Genomic DNA, 23,255 nt, shown 5'->3' on the forward strand with positions numbered 1-23,255 from the left:
TACGACGGAAGGTTACATCGAAGCGCGGAATACCCCCGGCCCGTCTGATACGCGCGATCACGAGCGGGATCTCCCGGAGACATCGTTGTCGTCGTCGTATCGCTTGCACCTGCGGGTATTTACGTCCACTTAAAAAGTCGTAAAGACCTCGGCGCTTCGGTAAATCTACGCGACGCGCTCCTCGGGGGTGATAACGAGCGCCAGCGCGAGGACGAGACGATCCGCCCGGCCTTGAAAGATGATCCGGGACGATCCTGCCGAGGGATTCGCACGGCCGTAGGTTTTACTGCGCGTTCCGCGTGCAATTTAACCGGCGGACGTATATTTTAACGATTTGCGCCCCGCCCGTTTTCTTCTTTCGGCGGAGTGACATAAAGATAATATCATTTCAACGTTAATAACGTGCCTCAGTAGTATGACTTTATTACGCGTAGTGTTCGCTTTCTTATCTCGTCTCGCGGTTCAATGTTTCAATTCGGGAGAATACGTCGCTGACGCGATGGAAGAGGTTTTCGAGAGCGAGTATCATTTCACGGATACGTGATACGATCGATCGGGGGGCGAATGTCAGGGTTCGGCGCACCTGCGTCGTCGCGATCTCCGTGTGCGAGAAAAAGAGACAGAGATTGGTGGGTCTAATCGCGGCCACCGATGTGGTGGCACTTGAACCGCGCGCGGCTCTGGACGGTTACGGCGAGATCGTTGGCGAAAACTAACGTGCGACCGGTTTAATCGTCAGCTTATCGGGATCGTTCGGCAGGATAAACAAAAGCGCGCCGCGTCGAGCCGACGAGGTAATTTAGCGGCGGACGACCCGTTTCTCTACTCTTTCCCTCTCTCTCTCTCTCTCTCTCTCGGTGGATTCTCTACGCGTCTACGAACCAGGCAAATGTAGCCTCGCCTTCGCCGCCGCCGAACGGGGCGACGTGTTACCAACGGCAGCGTTTACGGCAACAAACTGGCACTAAATCACCTTTGGCAGACCACGTGAACTCGTTCATCTCGGCGGCCCAGCCGGGCGGACGCAGCTGCCGCCTGTAAGTAAAGCGGTTAAAGATCCAATCTCTCGAGAGGAGAGCCGCGCGGCTTCTTCTCTCCCTCCCGTCTCGGCGCTATAATATTCCGAGCAAAAAAGACGCGCGAGCGAGCGGGCGATCTTCCGAGGTCGGCCTCGCAAATGGCTCGAGAACTTGTAAAGCGCTTCGCGCGACGACGTGGACGTCAGACGGTTTCGCGTTTCTTCTCCGCGAGGGGGCCCCGGCGTCGGTCGTCTCTCGCGGGTTTCTAAAACTGACCGGTCCTTCAACCGATAATGGAATATAGTCCGCGGGACAATTAAGGATCGTAAGTTACCAATAATGATCGCCTTAAGTATCGAATTCCGGGATGCTGCTATGCGGTTATGAACTTATGCGCGGAGTTTCCATAGAGCTGTCACGCTAAGTAGGTGACTATAGACGTACTTAACGCGCTGCGCGAGCGTATAACTGACGGGACTATAAATCTACCCGGTTGTGCGAAACAGGTGGCTCTATTCTCGAAGAAAGTGCGCTTTACACATATATACACGCACATACACCCCGCGGTAGTGAACGTCAGCGAGTTAATCCTCCGATTAAACGCATAAAATGCGTTACTTATCGTAATAATAATAATAAATATAATTTCTGCCGTTTGTATTATTGATTCATTACGTGCAAATCGTTATTAGCGGTAACATAATACCGGCATACATCGAAGATGCTATCGTAATAGTCGCTCTGCCAGCGGCTTGTAACGTCGAGTCGATATAATGTCAAGAGGTTAACGCAAAGATCACCGGAATAGATCGGGACGTGAGTTCACGTTGCCTAGTTGCGTGTATCTGGTTTGCCGAAGGAAAGAGCACAGCGCGAGCGAACAGGAGGAGGCATCGATCGCGCTCAGAGAAGGAGAGAGATAGAGAGGGAGAGAGAGAGAGAGAAAGAGTAAAGTTCGATCTGCGAGCATTACGAGACAAAGGCGGTTTCCACGTAAAAAAAATTTGAATAATGTATATCGAAAAGCGCGTTATAGACGGTAATTTAGGCGTGCACCGCAGCACCGCGAGTTAAAGCGAAGGCGGAATTAAGCGGTCCTCCTCTTCGGCGCCCGCCAACGAGACGCTTTACGATCGGTACACGCGCGTAATACCTATAATCGTTGCACGTGTAGCCCGTGTTGCTCGAGAAGAACCTGCGCTTTCTATCTCGTTAGCGCTCGGTACTGGGTGTCCGGTGTTTTTTTTTAAAACACCGGAACCAATTTTAAGAATCACAAATTACCGTGTTATTAAAAATTGTCTAAGCGTTCGTCGTCGTCGTTATTATCTGACACGATCGCGGGCGTGATTCTCAAGGACCCCCAACACGCTGATTCACAAGGAAAACAGAGTGAAGTAAAAAAAAAAGCGTATACAAGAGTGAAAAAATAATGAAGACAAGTATGAAAATGGTAAGAGGTAAAAATGTGGTACCGTGTACGTTTAGAGAAAGTTTGTTGCTCGTGTGCGTAATTGACATGACGTGAAAAATACCTTTAATGGCGCCGGTCGACGGAGCGATAAAGTTTACCGACACGCACGTCACTGTGTTATTAAAGTCTCAACTGAGCACCATTAAAAATATTTCTCACGTTGTCTATTATGAGAGATCGTAATTTCAGATATTTTCTTATTTTATATATGCCGCGTTATTGACCGTTGTAATTAATATTTCGCACTCAATAGGGCAGTACGTCGATTGTCATTTGTCTTTAACAAATGATAAAAAATGCAATTTATAAGTATATAGAAATATTTGAATTATTTGACCAAAGTGATTAGCAGATAATACTAAACGTGCAAATCGATAGACAAAAAAATTTTACTAGCATCGGAAAATAATTTTTTTGTTGATTTCTCAAGATAATTACGTAAGACGCTCGAGCGTGACAACAATGCTGCTAAATATAGTTTTGATATGGAATTACAGATGGTCGGACAAAATTATTTGTTCCGTAAATAAGGGTAAAAAAAAGATATTAAAATATTGAAGCATTGAGAGAGAAAATTATCATTATATCGTTAGTATCCGTAGCCACGCAGCCGACATTCGCGAAAGTGTGAGCGTTATGTGTGCACAGATATCAGTACGGGCGAATCGACCGGATCTCGGACAAAATGGTTCGCGTGTCTTCCGCGGCAACTTGGCAAAATTTATTGCTTCATCGTGCTTTCGCACGGTAGATCCGCGATATGCTCGCCCGTACGTCTTATCTAGCGGCGAATCGCGCGTTCTGAAATTATGCAAATCATTTTTCTCGTCGACGTTGCATCTCGGAGACCGCCCGACGACTCCATAAGCGAGGTACCGACCGTAAAACGCACCTAACCGATTCCGTTGAGCGACGATCGAACGCCAGTCAGTCGGTATTTTCATTAGAAAACAAGATTTACTATCAGCGAATTTAACACTTGAAGGGATGACACGCGTGCGCGCGCGATTCTCGTCGCTGCCGATTGTAAAATTCGTCCGGGGACGCGGGATCGAGTGACAGGAGGAAAGATCATGGTTAATATGATTCGGGAGTATACGAGAGACCAGGAACGCGTGGAATCGGTTTATCAGATCGTCGCTATTGAATCGCTCCATTAGGAGCGCATCTAATCGCAAGTCGACCCTCGAAGCGACGGAGGCCACCCTCGTTTTCGAGGACCCACCGGCCACCGGCGGGGCGCCCTGCAACAGACTGTGACATATTAGGCTACCCCCGCCCTCGCAAAAGGGGCATCATCATCCCCGTGCTATAAGGACCTCGTAAAGAGGGTGACCCCGGATTTATTGTTTCACGATTTGTTGGACGAGCGCCGCGCCGGCCGTGGGAGCGAGATCTGTCGCGGTCGGCTCTCTCTCACCGTGTAAAACCTACGCGCCACCCGCGTACGACAGGCCGCATATAAATGTATTATCGTCCTCGCGCGGAAAGATTGCGAGCGATCTTGCCGCGAAGACGAGGTTGCCGAGGAGCGGCGGTAATGCGCGCGAGCACGCGAGTGGACGCTTACCGTCGCGCCTTTCAGCGATTTTATCGCCGGGACGGAAGTTTGAATAATCGTTGACTGTCGGGTGAATTACACTCCGTTCTCTGGCCATGTGATACACACAGGATATACGTCTAAAGCACACACTAGCGGACTAGCGAATTAAGTACATCGGAAATGTTTGCAATCTCGGGTTACCTGGTAATCTTGTTAGATGGGTTTCGGAACATTGAATATTATTAACATTATTTCACATCGTAATGTTAAGTACTCATTATTGGGAAATCCTTAACGCACACACGCGTCATTAATCAGAGGAAAAAGAGAGAGAGAGAGAGAGAGAGAGAGAGAGAGAGAGAGTGACAGAGGTTAAATGTTAAAAGAGAAGATGCTGCTGCTCAGAGATTGTTATTCCAATCCTCGATGATAGAGAGCTTCGTAAATAAGCGGCTAAACATGGAAAGCCATGTGAATCCCCTACATAAAAATTCATAAATGAGCAAAACGTTCCCTCAGTTCTCGAGGACGCGCCCATAAATCCTGGCCGGCAGTGCGTCGTCCTTCCGTCCCGGGAGAGAGGAAAACTTCGTTTTCCTAATTCACTGGCGGATGTCGGGCCGGAATAGAACATGGCGCGAGCGCCATCCGATCCGTAAATCTAACGGTATATCGACTTGGACGACGACGACGAGATCGTTACGCAATGCGCGGAGAGGATAATTCATCACCTCGGGGTACGATAGAGCGCGATAAAGGGAATACCGAAATGCAAATTATCCTGCCTGCGAGAACGCGAGCGAGGCAAGCTGGACTGTTGGAAAATTGGAGCCGCGTCCCGTTGACCGGTCCCCGTTCACCAGGCCAGTTTCTCCCGGCCGCGCCATTTCAGCGCGTTTTTTCTTTTCTCATTACGCGAACTACGTAAGATCCCCGATAGGGATCTAGATTCGTTGAGACGCGATCAGCGAAAATCGGTTCTATCGAAAATATACGCGAGGCACGTTGCAACGCCACAATATCAATCGCCTTTCTCCAACCGCGTATTTTCCTCTCGATAATCGGATAAACTGCACCTTATCTATTTTGATCCATGTAAAATTCAGTAAATATCTAACAAAATCTAGTAAAGATTTAGACTGGACGTACAGAATAAAATAATTTGTGTATTTTAATTAAAAGGGAGAATTGCCGAATGTTACTTCTTTTTTATTACGTATATATATTTATAGCGCTGATTTATGTGCAAATGAACGTTGAAAATTATAGCTTGATGTTTCAGATATCTATTGCAACAATATTTAATCTCTTGCTGATAACAAATTAATTTATTAGAAATCTTTTTGCAACATGCTGTAAAAAATATGATTCAGGCAACTAATCATCTGCATCGTATTTTCTTTAAAACTATCGAAAACTTATAAATGAAAATAATTAAAATATAAAGAATCAATATTTATTTTATTAATTTATTGAATAATTTATTTAAAGGATCATATATTTAATAATTAATAAACAACGATAATGAAAAGTAGGGACAAAATAAAACTTGTTTGAATTTTTGCAATTGGCATATTTTTGTTTCAATCAATTATTCCTTTACTATTATTACTTATCAGTCTTATATTAATAACATTTACTGTTATAAAATTTGTTGTGGTACGAAACTCTTAATAGATTTTATAAAAATATCTAATCTCTATAATTGCAAATATATATATATAATAAATTTAAAATATTTTATGATTAACTTTCTTTCATGTAAAAATTCAGAATAAAATTGCATGTGATTTCATTATAGTACATATGTTGATCAAAAAATGAACATCAATCGCACTTAATTTTTTAAAGTGTTATTAGCACGCACGAAACAAGATGTAACTTGTAAATTTTTATCTATATTATTCATTTTTTATTCATTACTTTTGTAATTAAATGATGTTTATATTAAATAAAAATGTAAAGTAATAAAAAAATGCGATTTAGCAGACTTCATTTGGTACCTCATTTCTGCATATTAAAAAGAAATTTGGCTACAATTTTACTTTATGCACACCAAATGCACACACACGCAGACACGTTTACATTTTACAATTATCCGACTAGATAAAATCTAACACACATATGTCGTCGTACATATAATTTTACACGTAATTTTTTTATCATTACTTCTATCTAACACGAGCGCTTTGTATCTAAATCAAGTAAGTATATCGTAACGAGTGAAAAGGGTTTATTTTATGAAAAATATTACGTTTCAAGCATTCATAAAAATCAACACGTCAAGTTCTGGTGTAACCAATCGTTTGTGGGCGACGTCAGTGCGAGATGAGAACAAGACAGCTATATTGAGTGCTAAATGTGCGGTGGAAACACGAGTCATAATCTTTAAACTCCCGTCAGACATTCCATTTGACTTGTCGTTCGCGAGGCGTTATGAGTTATCGATACAACATTCGCTCATTAATCACGCACGCCTCGTTGCTCGGGACAAGCTTCTCTTATTTCTGTAATTTATTATACGGCGTATTATGTGGAAAAAGAGAGACGGAGCCGTCACAGATTTATTTCTGGCTTGACGAGTATATTCGTTTCTATCCTTTCGAAATGGATGTATTACGCGCGCGGCGTATCGTGTGCGTGCCGTCATTCTCCAAAGGCTTCGTTGACGGGTCGAAACAATTCAGCGCCGGCGTGATGTGAAATAATTTCCGAGCGCGAGGGGTTCCGTGAAGGGCCTCGCAAGGGTCAAGTATCATTACGCGTAACGATTACGCCAGCGACTCTACTTTTATTGGCGTTTCTAAAACGCGATGTGCAGCCTCTTTCTTTCTCCCTCTCTCTCTCTAGAGTTAGCGGCTCGACGCGCTTGTCGTCGTCGCGTAATCGAGGATAAGGATCGGTTAAAAGGAGGAGCGATTACATTTACACATATACTATCGCGGGGGAAAAGGAGACGAGACGTGCACGCCCGTGTATATATGTACGCGCGACCGATTTAATATCAAATCCACCGCATTCCGCGGTAATAATACGCCGGGCAATTATCCCAGCCATTACTCGAAACTCGTTGGTTCCTCTCTCGCACGCGAGCCGCACGCAACGCGATGTGTGTGTGTGTGTGTGTGTATACCCGCGGTGGTTATACACCCGGGGCGGTCCGGCGATCCGCGCGAAGGTGCGACCGTATATGCATCTGCTGAAAGAAGAAAATCGCGGCTGCATGGCCACTTCACGTGCGGATTATGCCGGAAGTCGCCGTCAGAAATCCCGGAAGGGGTCGTCGGCCGGCTCCACGCGCGAAAGAGCTTTAAATTGCTCGAAGGAACGACGACGCTAAATACCCGGCTCGTCCGCCGGCGAATAGAACCGGCGGGACGCGTCGAATATTCGTCACGCGAGCGTTTTCCATTCTTCCTTCCTCCCTCAGGGGTCTCCTCCGCTCCGCGAGGAGGAATGGAAACCGGGGAGACTCGCGCGAGGTGCCGGCACCGTCGGTCGGGACGACAGGCCAACGTGAATCCAGATTGCGAGCCTGATTTTTGCTGCCCCGTTCGAGCGTGTATACGTACAGTGGCGGCTAAAAGTTTTCACGCCGCTAGCATGAGCAATGATGGTTTGATAACCGTACGGAGTATCCGTTTTCTTCGCATGAAGGAATATTTAATAACCGTGTTTCTTTAATATTAATATTTCATATTGCGTGCGTGCGTATGTCATGAGAAAACAGTTTCAAACTTTTATTTTAAGTAAGACATTACAGATCTATTTGAATAAAATCATTTTTATTCGAAATGTCTTTTTGTAACTACTATGCACTTTCATAACTATTACATTATACGTGAAAACAGTTATTAATAAATTATTTAATAAAACTTAAAATTTTATATATGAAGTTATATAATTATATACGTAATTTTATAGTTAAAATTTTTAAAATATACTGTTTAAAAATATTAAAAATATTACATCATATTTAAGGCAACTTAAAGAAATCTTAATTCCTTGGATCCAGGCAAGATATATATATAAGGGAGAGTTGCCAAAATGCGTACCACTTAAATTATTTTTGGTTATATTTCGCATTTGGCATTATCTACAAATAAACGTTGGAAATTATAGCCTGATATTTAAAGTATCTATTATTATATGTTAAACTTTTCATTAATAACAAATTAATGTGCTATAACCTTTTTCCGTAATATGTTGCAAAAGATACCGATTTAGGAAACTGGTTGTATCTCTTTTGAAAATATTGAGTTTTATCAATAAAAATGACTAAAAATATAAGATTAATAAATGAAATTATTAACTGTTAATGCCTATTTCAATTATAATTTATCAAACCAAAGGTTCAAATATTTAAAAACTTAGCGCGACGGTTCTCAAGACGCTTGAGCTTCGATCGTGTAAAATAAAGAATAATATAATAATAATATTGATTATATCACGTAGTCTAAAAATGAGAGCGCAAATATATTAGCATGAATTAGATAAAACATCATTATCACATTATTATTAGCTATATAAATCGATAACAAATTTTTATCAGTTGTATATAATTTTCTATAATGCTGCATAGCATGCACAATAAGATGTAACCTGTTAATTTTTTGTATTATTTATATCACACTTACTTTACATTTCCGTTACTAAATGTTGCTTATATTAAGTAAAACCATATTAAAATATTACAAAGATACGATTCAGTGCGCATTCAATAACTCTCCCTTATACGTTCTATGTATTTTGATTGAATCCGAAGAAACTTTATTCGCGGTTTTCGTTTTTTGCCGAGGTGTCCCTGATTTAAAGGGTTAAATAAAACGTTACGCCGCATTTGATTGTAAAAACAAAACCAAATTTCTCTCCGCGTGAAAAAGAGAATCGAGATCGAGGAGAGGAGCAACGCGAAGGGGCGATAAATCATCGCACGGTAGACACGGTGGACGCGTCCGTGCCGTCGTCGGTGTTTTGGTTTCGACGCCGCGGGGGAGACGGCATCCCGCGGAGGCGCCCTTTATCCCTTCAGGCCCCGAGTGCCGGGAGGCTGCTGGCACTGCCGGATAAAGGGTAGAGGCGTTCGCGTCCCGCCGAGCGTCGCCGGTATACCCGTCATTCATCGCGCTCCTTTCAACGAGCGAGTGGTCCGCGGCGCGCGCTCCGGTAAACGATTACCACTCGCATGTGGTATACTAATCGTTCGGCATTAATGCCGCGTACGTCAAGCGCCACGCGAAAAACGAACCCGCCACGCGGGCGCACAGGTGCGCACGTACCTGGAACAATTTTATCGAACGGCAAATTCCTCTCCTCTAAACGCCCGCGCGTTGTCTAACAAATTACATGTAATCTAATCTAATCTCCGACTTCCTCGTATGTTTACCCGCTCGCTTTTCATTTCGAGACGAGTACCATTGTCCGGTCGCTTGGGAGAATAGAAATATTCCTGCGGGGCGAAAGATAAGGGAGATCGCGTTCAGCTGCGGCCGTTCCGGCCGACGCGCGTTAGAACAATCGTCTGTCAACGAGGATATTACTCATTCTTCGTCGGCGCTGCGCCGTGTAGCATACGATTGTGTACCTACCAACAATCGACAGGAACATAAATGGGCGCGCGTGCGCGCGCGCGCGACCGCGCGATATATCGATATCGCCGATGCCTTCCGCCCGCGGGAGGGAAGAAACTCCGCGCGCCGCGGTCGAGTTTTCTCTGTCTGTCGACGGCTGAAATTCGCGTAAACTCGCGCGCGTTCTCCTCCCGCCGCGAGCGTTTTCGGCGGGCAGCATCTCGGAGAGATGGTACTCCCATTGTTTCAGCGAAACAAAAAAAAAAAGAAAGAAAAAGAAAGAGAGAAAAGCCAACGGAGCTTAAATAGAATCGCGCAGCGAGAGAGTCGTTAATAATCGTCCTCCACTTTGCCCGAGCGAGGCGCACGATAAAGCCTCGAGGTGTCGAGACCGCAGATCGACGAGTATTGTTCCGTCCTTTCCCATCGCCGGGGCCCCGGTGAATGACGTTGCCCCGGCGATGATACGTCACGATAATGGCCGGTAATTCGACGTATACCATCGCATGGGGGCTCGTGCGCGCCTAGGAGGAATATTGTTTCGCAGCGCGCGCGCGCGCGCGCGCGCGATGGATGTAGAGAGAGCGAGAGAGAGAAGTCTTGGCTTTTCAATTATCGGACCTTGGAGCGATACGATGATGGCCGGCGGAAGGCACGTATAACCCGGTGCAAGCCGCTGCACGCGGCCGGTAAACCCACACGCACGGGCGTATCTACGCCAAATTGCAGGTTCGATCGGGCGCAGCCGCGCGCGCGCTCGTACGTACGAGTGCAACGACGAACGGTACACACGTAGGGTACACGTAACGCGTGTGTGGATCTCGCGCGAGCGAGCGGCTATCCGCAAAATTTCACGAACAATCTCACTCCGATTATCGCTCGTTTAACAACGCCAGTTTGTATCGAGCCAAGTCGGCCTTTCTTCCCAGGAGAGCTGTAATTTTCATTAAAACTTGTCTCTTTTTTCCCTTCCTCTTGCTGGTCGGTGACCCACTCTTAGTAAGGGAAATAACAAAAAATGTCCATTTCAAGCAAAGTCTGGACCGAAAGGGGAAAAAGGTGGTCTCGGCCTTTCACGAGTGTCCTTCGCCGGTGCCTGCCCGTGACTCGATATATAAAATATCGTACGACGAGTGGACTTCTTTTTGTGCGTTTCACGGTTTATCAACAGCAGTAGCAAAGCTGCTCTGCTTATCTAAAAGGAAATGCGCTGTTATCTTTACACGCCTCCGAGTCTTCGGTCATAATATCCAATTTATCTTTTTGTAACCCGACAATCCTTCCTCCCCCCCCCCCCTCCTGAGATATACAGTGTAATATACATTCGTGCGAGCTCACTTCTTCCGAGCAGGATTTTTTTCCCGAGCAAGGTGGGATCTTGCGAAACGAGAAACTCGAACGTGCGCACGGGACTTCGATCAATAAGCGCGCAACCGTCGATCGAAGATTAACTTCCGTAGTGTTTTTTATAGGCCGATTCACTTCGCAGATACGGCGTCGTTAATCGAAGCCGGGAAAGCAGGGCTAAAGGGGTAATGGCGAGTATCGCGTATAAACCCGATACCGGTTTCGCGAAAGGCTCGACTTCGAGGTTCTAATACGTTGAAACGCATAAATCATCCCCGTAACATAGACGGACTTTGTAAAGGCAATAAATATATCGCCCCGCGTAATATCTACCAGCCTGCAATTTGGCACAATTTATGTCTTTCTGAAATATATAAGCGACGTGCCAATCCGACTCGACGAGGAACCTCGTCCATCGCATATCTCTCCCCGGTGTTTGGGATCGATTATACTTTCGGATGACGTTTTTCAGCCCGCGGCTCGCTTTCCAACGTGGCATTTCGTGGCACGCGACGCGTTTTCGAGATGTTGTTGCTCTCTCTCTCTCTCTCTCTCTCTCTCTCTCTCTTAGTAATCGCGGCAGCGTTAGTGAATTACGCAACTTGAGGGAAAATATGTTGTACATAAATATGTAATGTCTCGTCTTGTCACTCTTTTCCCGAGTTTCTACGTTCTCTTTCGCGAGCGCGACCCGTCAATATTTATGCGCGATGGGTGTGTAAAGAAGAAGAAAAAAAAGAAGAAATTATCGCACCCTTATTTGTCGCGTCGTTTACTTCTCAACGGGACTGTTTTTTTTTCCAGGCACATGTCAGATCTATGATCAATCTATGAAAATACAGTTGCACGGTTCGAGTGTATACGTACACACATGAGTTTTTCATGCAAACCCGTTGCACACACACACACACACACACACACACACGCGCGCGCGCGCGCGCCCATCCATACGCAAATTATACGCCGGTCGTTTTCTTATAGGTAAAAAAGGTACGTCAGCGCGCGCGTGAGCGAGATGACGTCCATGTCGACGCTTAAACGATACCGAAATCAATCGATCATATGTAATAACGGTTTCCTAAAGACGACTTTTCACAGATCGCCACCCGGCGGCCATGTTGTCTCCCCGCACATCTGCCAGTTTTGGGCCCCGTACAACAGAACGGCGAGCAGAACGAGCTGTACGAGCGAGCGAGCTTTCGAAAGGGTGTTTACACGTCGCGAGTTACGATGTGCTCGACAAAAATAATTCATTAGGGTATCACGTTGGGCGTGACAGAGGGGAGACCTCGAGAGAAGCGGTGGCTACCACCAGTATTCACCTCGAGTAATTTTCCGCAGATGCAGAGTTTTACTCTGTATCGATGTAAGAACCATTAATAAAATTTCTATATGTATAGAAAATTCGCTCATTTTTGCTACAATAACGATACGCAAACAAAAACTTTATAGTTTGAATCACTACAGTTTTGTTATCTTTAAATGCGGTGTACGGAATTCCCAAAGTTTTCTTTTTTCGCGATCAACTTTGATTTAAAGAAATGAACTATAACTAAAAATGACTATAGATGAACTTTTGAGTTATGTCATTGTTGTAGCGAATAAGCGATATATAGAAAATCAATGAACTGTGTCCGCGCGTAAAGTTTAACGGTTTATAAAAAAGATAGAGAGGAAAAATAACGAATAATTGCAGTTGGAAACGCTTTGTCGAAGAGAGAGAGAAAGGCTCTTTATTAAAATCCGAACCGCATGCTTTCTATTGGATCTATCTCTTTCAGGCAACGTCGAAAGATCTATTCTCCGGAATGTAAAGCGAAATTCGGACGTTCGCGGTCGCCCTTAAGATACACGTATACAAGAGCTTCGTGGTCGACGAAAGGTGTGTATCGCGTGTTTCGCAAGAGATGTTGCGGTCGTTTAAGGAAATAATGTTTCCCTCTTTCCTCTGCTCTCTCTCTCTCTCTCTCTCTCTTCGTTTCTCTATCTCTCTCGATTTCTTTTGCTCTCAAATAGTACAAATTAGGACGACATCCTCGTGTGGCATCCGGTGCTTCAGGTAAATCCCTCTTGGGTCACGTAAAAAGGCCCGCGCCACCCATCCGCAACCCCTCGTCCGCGCTCCTGCCGTGACGGAGGACGCAGTTTTCTGCACGACGAGCATTGCGCTCCGGCAGCGGCCGTTCGCAGTCCATTGTTGCTCTCGAAAATGTCAACGGGACGTCGCTTAAAGGGACACCTTTACTAGACGAATCGGATTATCGGATTACCGATGTGGAAGCATAGGAGAGGGCCTGCTCTCGAGAGGGTACTCGAGAGAGCGCGGCGCGGACTACGTCGTGCAAAATATTGACAGGTGTCAACTACGGACACGAGCAGCGGCCGCATAAAGGAACTCGAGGATGTTAGTCCTGCGAGGATAATGTAGACATATATGTATCGTTCTCCTACGATTCCGAGCTCTCATCGCTGTCTCACGATCCTCGGCGCTATAATAATACTTATGACATGACAAGTCATCCACTTTGACAATTTATCACACGAGTAATCACTTTCCGCACGGCTATTATAGACATGTATGCGCCGATATTGCAGGTTACGCACGTTGAATTTTTAGAGTATTTTAGAAATGAGATTACGGGGAGAGGCGGAAGTCCGCGTGCGGCTGCAGGGAACAAAGGTATTATGTCAACGAAGAAAGCGACGGGGCGCGGCGGAGTCGTTCGTGAATTAGTAACTCCGGTTCCAGGGATATTTCCACAGGCTTCGCCGGCTTCGGGGGAGGGCATTAATTATTAACGACGCGCCGGAATCGATCGCTCGCTCGGAAAGACAATGCTGCTGCATCGCGCCGCTGCCGCCGGCGGTGTCGTTTATAGCATGACACGTTTGCTGTTCGGTTTCCCTCGGATTCGCGTCTTTCCGTTGTAGCGTGCCGACATATAACTCGGCGAAGAAAAGTCTCTCCAAGTTTTGTAGGTAGTTTCATGTATAGCTCCGACGTGATGAAGGTTCAACGTGTGTCGTTTTGCGTGTGCCGCGTTTTATTATGCATGACATTGGAGCGGTAAAGAAAGTAACATATCTTTATACCGCTAAACACGTACATTATACATATCGTTCACCTCTTCTCTCTCTCTCTCTCTCTCTCTCTCTCTTTTTCTGATAGATATCAGATCGCAGCTGTGTGTAGATTTATTTGGCGATTTTTTCCAACGGGGGGTGAATATTTAATGATGTAAATTTCGCCGTCTCAATATTAAATAACTTAATGCAACGTTTTATTTTTCGCGGGGCAGCAGGAAAGTTCGAAAGAAAGTTCTGCGAGTCTTATACGATATATCAAACACCGAAACTAGCTGCAGAGGGTTGTTGACACTCTTATCCAATCGACCCCGGGAGAAAAAAGAGGGAGAACGCGTATGCGTGTAAACGACGAGTTAACGTCGCATGACACACCGCGAATTCGCCTCTCTCTCTCTCTCTCTCTCTCTCTCTCTCTCTCTCTCTCTCTCTCTCTCTATTCCTCCCGTCGCGCTAAGTCGAGCGTATTAATCGACGCGCAATGCGGAGGATCGTCTCCCATTCACCGATGCGGCCGATCGAGGAGTTTCATGGCCCTTTAAGAACAACCCCTCATTGACGATACGGGAGACGATGACAGGGTGAGGAGAGAAAGAAACAAAGAGACAAGACCCCTCGCGCGCGGGAGAGAGAGAAAGAGAGAGAGAGAGAGTATCTTATTGGCGGGATCGGGTGGCGAAAGGAAGTAGGCATCGCGTTTCCATCCCACGCATCCTGTCAAGTGGATTCCTTCGGCGCACAAAGGAGATCGGACAAATAATTGGCTCCTCGGATACACACAGGTAGGGCCAGTCCTTTTGAGCCCTGAGAACCTTGCGCAAGGACCCATTGTGCGAGGGACACTCGATACATTCGGATCGAGTAGCTCGGCAAAGGTACAACTATACGTCGCCGTAGTTTGGAAAACGGGACATCTCCGATGAACCTCGGTATATATGTATATATATATATATATATATATGTACGTTTCTCCTCCTCGACAGAAGGTGGAAAAAGGACTCTGAAAGGATTCTCGCGCGAGACAGAAACCACTGCCCCTTAGCGAGAAACTTGCTGGGAACGCACCCAATGTACCCGATATACCGAGTTTTACATCTCGTGAGGAGGAAAACGCGCGACTTCCCCCGGGAATTTTCCACGTAATTTTCACCATTAGGGATTGCTCGCAGAGTTACAAGACGATCTTGGATCATCGGTGCCTCGTATATCTATGAATAATCTCGTCTCGAGCAAAAAACGGGCAACACGCCAAAAGAAAGACAAAAAAAAGGAAAGAACTCCAGCGCTGACGCGACGGCAAGACAGCTCCGCGAGGATCACGCACACGAAACAGGTTCGCCGCGTTGTGGGTATATACCCGAGAAACAAATAGCGAATCAACGTGGAGGACCTCGTGCGAGGTAACGAGAGGTCGCAAAAAATCAGACCGGAAGCCGGGGAGTCTCGCCCGAAGGACGGCGATCACGAGTGCCGCCGATGTCCACCGGCGGATACGCGCGGCGGATTTTCGCCGACATTAATACACTCGACGCCGCGCGCGGCGCATATACACAGGAAACTTTCTGCCTGACTTAATTAATACCCCGCGCGCTCGCGCGCGCACGCCTTCCTTTTTGACGGCAGGGATTTTAATTACTTTTTTACGTCGACTCGTAAATCATCTCGCAGGGTCCCGCCGCACGGCGACCGCGCCGTCGTCGTCGTCCTTCCTGCCGAGTCATAAAATAAAGAGCTTTGAGCAACGAGCGGGGCACATGTTGCCCACAGCGCCCGGTCACGATCGCGAAACCCGATGGACTTACACTTCGTATATACACTCGCGAGTTTATCATCGTCAGATTATCTCTGATACTTCGCTCCGTCCGATCCGATAATACGGCCTCTGCAGCGTGTCGCCAGGTCTCCCTTTTGTTTCTCAACGAAAACGGAATCGAAGGTGTGTGTATATGTACGGAGTATACGTGATTAATCGTCACCGCCTTATCTTTATTTACAGGATCTAATGCTGACCGATAATGATCGCCGAAAGATCACTGACATTTAGCGCGCGTAATGTAATCACGGTTGTTTGTTTCTTCGCGTAGGCCTATCTCTCAAATCCCGCTGGGGATCGTCTAATATCCACCGATTAATCCCTGATCAACATATATTAGCATATGTTGCGAGACTTGCAATCCCCGCGTGATATGACGTTGCGCAAAGTTTTCTCCTTTCTCGACGTTGACACATTCAACACACTGATCACTTTAGTCCCCGTAAAATACGGTAAAGGTTACCACGTTCGTTTCGGAAACTTGTTAATTTGTAATTTCTCTCTTTAATGCAAGTAGTTGATATTTTCAAGGAGTTTCTGCTTTTGCCTTTCCACCGTCTTAGCTTTAGCTCAATCATTCAATAACGTATCGAGTTTATTACGTAATAACAATTAGCGAGGTGTTGCTACGTATTTCTTTTACGCACGTAAAATGATATTACTGACATTATTATTAAAGGTAACTACACAAATTAGTTTTGCTCAATCTCTCACTCCAACAATTATTTCACAAAGACTTTGAAATTGGTACATGGTATAAAATATTAATTATATAAATAATATATTAATATTTGGATTGCGATTCGTTTTTTTTATGTTGATTATTGAGCCGACGTACAAACAAATGACACAATTTGCGGAATGCTGATTGCCATATCACTCTAATGTCCCAGATGTATCATGAATAAATAAATATCCGTTGTGCTACAGATAATAATCAACCTTCCCATTTATCACTTGCATGTCGGAATAAAAACGTCAGCATATAATTATATATTAAATAAAACATCGTTTTTGCACATGTACAGATAATTAAATCGTCTTATTGTAGTAATTATAAATAATGGTAAAGTAATTTATTGCTAATGTCCAGTTACGCAGCATCCGCAATATGTTTATCAAATAATTTGCCGTTTTTAATCTCGAACTACAATGCGAGCGTGGAACGCGGATATTTTTCTCTCTGTGACATTCGAAACGAGACGCGAAGGTGAGGTCTACCAGCAAATCGACGTCGAAAATCAAAGATGACATTTGCCTTGACGCCTCGAGACGATCACCGCGTCGACGATCAAAGCGGTTGTCAAAGTGCATCTTTGAGGAGATCTCAACGAGGAGATTTTATCGGAGGTGTCGAGGATCGGACGGTAGCAGCTAATCTTCGCTAGCATCGCGCTCTACCTGCTGAGACTGGGATCTTTATCCGGGATTAAACGGGCGTTCTCGATGAAACACGAGGAATTCGCTCTTGCTCCGAGCTGAAGAGATCGTAAGCCTAACTCGATCGAGAAATTAACCCGTCGCGACGGGGGTCCCTTTCACTATAATGTTAAAGACCCTTTTTTCCACACGCCAGTCATGGTGGCGATAGATACAAATTTGCAACGTCACACGTCGTGAAATGTCACAGTGGTAGATTTCAGTGGAAAGCGCCCGCTCGGGCGATCCGGGCGGAGAAAAATCGACACACGTCGCGCGTCGGAAGGAAGACGAAGAGAGGAGTTTAAAGACTTGGACACGGAGACTCACCACGTGCCCGTGCACCGGCGACTTGGTGATGGACTGTAGCTGGGGATAGAGTTGACCAGCCGCCGCCGGCGTCATGTCGGTTAGCATCTCGACGCCGACTTGGGGTTGCCGTAGCCGGTGGACCCGCGGGAATCGAGCACCGCGGAAGTTAAAAAGTCACACCAGAGAGAAGGAGAAGTCCTTCCGCGTCACTCTCAGTTCTGTTCAGCTGCTTTCGTTTCTTTTTTTTTTTACGCACTGCACTCGAGATCACGGGACCGGATTGCGATCACGGATTCAGACTCGCGTATCCGGACGCGCTCCGGTGTCGTCCTTGCGGCCGACCGTCGCTCGGAATTAAAAAAAAAAGGAGGCTCTCCGTGGAAAAGGTCCGGGATTACCGTGGTTCCCGTTCTTCGCCCCGTGACAGACTGCCGACCGTCCGGACGACTTGGTCTCAACCAGACGGGGGATATTAGGTGGTAGGGAAACGTCCAGGACTCCGCGGCCCCCGGGCAAAAAAGGGGTCGGGTCCGCGAGGCGGGGCCCAACCGGAATCCGTCGCCGCCCATCACCGCCTACGTGCCGTGCCTGGTTTCCTCGACTTCGTTCACCATCCCTCTCCCGCGGCCCGCTCTCTCTCCCCACCCTCGCGACCACCTAGGGCACCCTCACCGTGTGCCGTGTCATGCGCCGTCTCGGTCCCACCGCACCGCTTCCTCGGCTCCGCTTTCTCCGTTGCGCCGGCGATCCCCTCCGCGACCCACGGTAATTCAGCCGCAGAAATGCGCGCGCAGCTCGTGGTCGCTGGAAGGAGGCACGCGCGGCGACTTTGGTGGTGCCCTCTCGGCGTATAGAAGCGAGAAGAGCCTCTCGCGCTTTGGCCCCCCCCCCCACCTCCTCCTCCTCCACCACCTCTTCGCTCGTCCTCTCTCATCCGCTCTCTCGCGCTTCCCCTTTTGCCGCTTTACGTGACTCGGAGTCGTATCGTTTCGCGAGCTCTCGCGAGCGTCGTAGTTTGACATAACGGTATACTACGCGCCCCGTCGTTATTTAAATACCGATACGCGCTACGCGGAGGATCCGGACGTAGCGTTAGATCCTCGCCTATCAGGGCTGATCGATTGATCAGATCCTTCGCGCTTGGTGTCCGCTCGTGTGCGTGTCCCGAGGGGGGAAAAAAAAAGAAGAAACAAGGATAAACGAAGATGTCTGGGTATATTAGCCCTTTGTGAGGGTAGAAGATGCATTAGACTCGCCACGCGATCACGTTTGACGATTTACGATTCCATAAATGCTTTTAAAATGTTCCAGATTATTTGCTCGCCAATTATTGTTATTTAGAATTATCCTTAATCGTGTCGCGCGTTCAGGAAATTACATGCAAATTGTTTTGTACCATTGCCTTTTCAACGATCGTGCTCTTAATGCATTATCCCACACACAGTCGCGGATGCAATTAACTGAAATATGTGAAGATTGGATTTTTCAGCTCATAATTTGAGATAATTTTTTTTTATTGATTGTAAGCTACGATAGCGCTGATTAGCTATGTAATTTGCATATATGGCTTGCGTATTTCCTTTTGTTTAAATCATACGTGATTTTATATACTTTTGTATAATCTATACTATATTGTGTGAATATTATTTAAGACAACATAAGTCAATTCTTTTCGAAATTAAAGTTGAAAGAAATTATGTATATATTTTGATTTTGAATCGTTCTAAATTTGTTCTTTAAATGATCTACATCTATTATATATAGATATACGCGCGGAGATTTTTAAGTAAAAAAGTACAAAAGGTACAAAAAATATTGAAAGAAATACTAAAAGGAATTCTTGGACTTATTTTAAAAAGAAAAAGTCTTATAAATATATATCCTAAACTGCCTTGTTTTTAAAAGAATATGATTACCAATACTACTCATGGATATAAAGATATTTGATCGGAAAATTGTTTTAAATACTACATGTACACACAGCTAAATTGGATAAAATATGTCTAAGTGTTTTTTAAATTCTCACATTTTTTCTTAACTTTAGAGTTAACTTTTTTCTAACTCTGTATTTTGAGAACAAAGCAATTTAGCATATGCTATCTTTTTTTTCTAAAATAAGCCAAGGAATGTTCTCTTCAATTGTTGTCTATACTTACTTATAGGAGAATTATTCTGTCTGTTATATTTATATCTAATACATATTCACATATTCTATATTCTCGTGAAGAAACAAATGTATGTTATTTATCGAATTATAGTTTGCTACTGTTGCATAATATCGAATTAAAATACGATATTTTAATATATTTTACATTTCTTGGAGACAGTCACTTAATCAGATAAGACATTATGATCTATTTTATTTTTGCATGATATAACATACTATATTACGGCGCTCGATGGATCATACGTTCCATGTGCATTCACGCGTTAACTTATTACAGCATAATTTTACAAATGGATTTCAAACTCGTGCATTTTCTTGCTTCGCGTTACGACAGGTAATGTGCAAGGAAATCGATACTAATATTTGATCCGCGATAACGGTCAACAGCATAATTAATAATAATATTACAGTCAGCAAATAATTTTAAATTAACGCTCGTATCGCAGATTGCGTTGAAAAGTATATAAATATTTGTATATTACGATGCACTATCGAAATGAAAAAGTAAATAGTATATAGTTTACATTAGCAAGAACGCGTATTAATGGATAAGTTCGCAGATAGAGTGCAACTATATTTAACACCTAGTAGAATCAAATATTAAATATCGTATATTTTTCGTGTATATTTTCACGATTCAAGGTTTAGGATGTTCTCGCAGTTGAGAATACATTAGTCCATCTCGACACCTGCGTAATCGTAGCTCTATATCGAACGTCAATTACTATATATAAAAAAAAGGATGAGATCGTACGAGCTCGCAATTTGCTCGTGCTTTTTTTGGTTTTGCGAAACAAGCCGCGTGCATGACGCAGGTAGGCGATGCAAGCTCGAGAACGGCGGTTGTTAAAAATCACAAATATCACAACTTCGTGCAGGGAGAGAGCCTTGCGGATACGCGCAAGAACCTAATGCGACTTTAATCGTGCGGTTTGAATTTCAAATGTTATCGAGTCCGTCTTATGAAACGCAATATGTTCCAAGAAGTATTTTTTTTTTTCAGCGGCGTGTCCGTGCGAGCGGAGCATTTTTATAATTTTTGGGAAAAAAAAAACGAGAAATAAAACGAGTCACTGGCGAGGACACTTTACGAATAACAAAAAACGCGTTAGAGACCAAAGTTTTCTTAAGATCTGGTTAAAAGGTGGGTAAAGAAAAATAAAATCTAGGCACATCTTGCGTCAACGATTCGAGAATGAAGACAAGAGGCTGTCATTAGGCTACCGCAAATTTTTTCCGTCACATGGGCGAATGATACGAGCCGCTTTTACAGCGGTTTGCGTCGTGGCTGTGATTAAACCGTGCCTATAAAACCGCATCGCGAGTGGTAGCCAACCGGTTGCTAAGAATTTCATAATTGGCGTAATTTGGTGAGCTGGATTTCTCTTAAAATTTAACGCAACGTATCAAATGTACAAAAACGACAAATTTAATTCTACCGCTAAAGAGCCATTCGTCGGGTACGTTTATGCGAGTTACGAAAACTTTAATTTAAATTGAACGACCCACTTGCGCGCAACTTTGTTTTAGAGCCACGCCGTGGTTGTCTATCGCCGTGTAGGAGCGCGTACGGTTGCGCGCCGTTCCTACGCCAGTGGCCGGTGGAGACGCGAGCGACGGGTCGAGGTCGCATTAGGATCTAATTTTCCATAATGGAAGAAGTCCGTGGCATGGTACGGCGCCACTACGGCGAGGCGACCGGCTAATCGTGGTCCATTCATAACCATTCCCGGCCAAGCCGGCCGCCGCGCGGACGATCGCCGTGGTCCCAGCCGAGATTGGCCCGGGCAATTTGGACGTAATATCTCATGAGGTTCGGTGACAAGGCGGTCGCGAGGTCTCCGCTCAAAGAGAACGCCGTCGAGTTCGATGACGGATTGTGAATCGATTTACTTTCGCCGAACGTCTCGTAAAACCAAGATCGCCAAGTGACTTTTCGTCCGCTCGTACCAGATACTTGACGCACGACGAAATAGAAATATATAATTATTAGTGATGAGCGGTCTTTTTTTCTGCTAACGGCTACTTTGCAACTTGTTATTAAGTTAGAACTGTTATGACTATTAACTGTTTAGTAAAAAAGGCACTTATTCAGTTATTTCGGTCAATATCGCTGCTTACTACAAATGTTTGGAAGGATTGCTCAGCTGCAGGATTGCATGGGAATTCTATGGTCTTAATAATTTCACTACGTAGCCAAATAACGTTTATAAAACATTTTTTTGCACATAATAAATGTGAGCTACCAGCCTTTAGAGAGTTTGATATTATAGACTTATATGTACATGTATGATATATGTAGATGTGTATTCGACCGATTCGACGTTTGCTCTGAACAACACAATTTATTTTTAAATTTATTTAAAAGAAATTTATTGAATAAAATTATTTTGTAAAAAATTGTTATACTATTAATCTTTAATATTGATATATAGATATTATAAACATGTTTCTTGTGCTACATGACATTATTTATCAAAAAGATATATTGAATTTTCGTGGATCAAATATTAAAAAAATTGAAATTTTACTTCGATTCCGATTAAAATCTATTAATTTTACAAGAGTTGAGGTAAAGAATTAGAAAATAACTTAAAATAAACTCTTATATATAAGTGATGATAACCGGCGTAGCTATTATTAAAAAATAACTCTTTAGCTCATCCTTAATAATTTTAGTTTTTTCAGAATACACAGAAAAAAATTACTATCAATTTAACAATTACTGTCTCATGTACAAATAAGAATATTAAATCTTTAAAAAGTTTAATAAATTGCTTAAATTTTAACAAATTATATATTTTTATTTCAATATTGTAATAATCATCTAAGCACAATATATATGATTGTTTTGATAATAATAATAGCATTAAAAAATTATAATTCGTAGTTTGAAGATATTATTATTCCTTGTCCGATATTTTTTCCTCTCCACTCAAAAAAAATTATATTTGCACCCCATTTATAGATAAATATATTTTTCTAAATAAAACTGTACAAAATTTCTTTATGCAAGTATTTAATTCATATCAGTTTAAGAATAACATTAAATTCTTTAAAGTTTTTGTATTTTTGTTTATAGAGAGTGCCTTGTTGTAAATGCTACCCTTTTTTATCTTATGTTAAAAGAACTAAACCTAACTAATAATATATTAAAATAAATGGTTTTATTTAAATTTTATTATGAGGATAATTATCATTTATAAAAATAATCTATGTTAGAGAACGGAAGAGCATGTATAATTTTTTAATATAAATATTTCTTATTTAACTTTTTTAAAAAATACAACAATGTATGACTGACAAAAATATAAGTTTCGTTGATTTAAAGTTCCAAGAGCGATTACTATTTTTGGCTTTGCGGTATGACGAACTTCCGACTGTTGCATTCGTAATTGACGTGTAATACATCTGTTCATAATATTTCGGTCACGCTGCAGGGTCGAAAATAAAAAGATAGTAATTGCTGTTAAACTTTAAATCAACAAAACTGGTGCAACTTGTAAA

General features: G+C 43.8%; 1 protein-coding gene across 2 annotated transcripts in view; it reads right to left on the reverse strand.

The window, feature by feature from the left end:
• The window catches only part of LOC105832981 (transcription factor Sp9), a 35,260-nt gene extending 12,825 nt beyond the window's left edge, over positions 1–22,435 (reverse strand). The window contains exon 1 of one of the 2 annotated variants that reach the window (XM_036294145.1): positions 17,600–22,435. In XM_036294145.1, the coding sequence (XP_036150038.1) occupies positions 17,600–17,686 (87 nt within the window). In that variant the 5' untranslated portion in view covers positions 17,687–22,435. Of the gene's footprint in view, positions 1–882; positions 5,461–17,599 lie in introns of those variants that run through there. The other variant, XM_036294146.1, reaches the window with a different exon arrangement.
• Positions 22,436–23,255: the final 820 nt, after the last annotated feature.

This window comes from Monomorium pharaonis, chromosome 11 (assembly GCF_013373865.1).
Source record: "Monomorium pharaonis isolate MP-MQ-018 chromosome 11, ASM1337386v2, whole genome shotgun sequence".
NCBI lineage: Eukaryota > Metazoa > Arthropoda > Insecta > Hymenoptera > Formicidae > Monomorium > Monomorium pharaonis.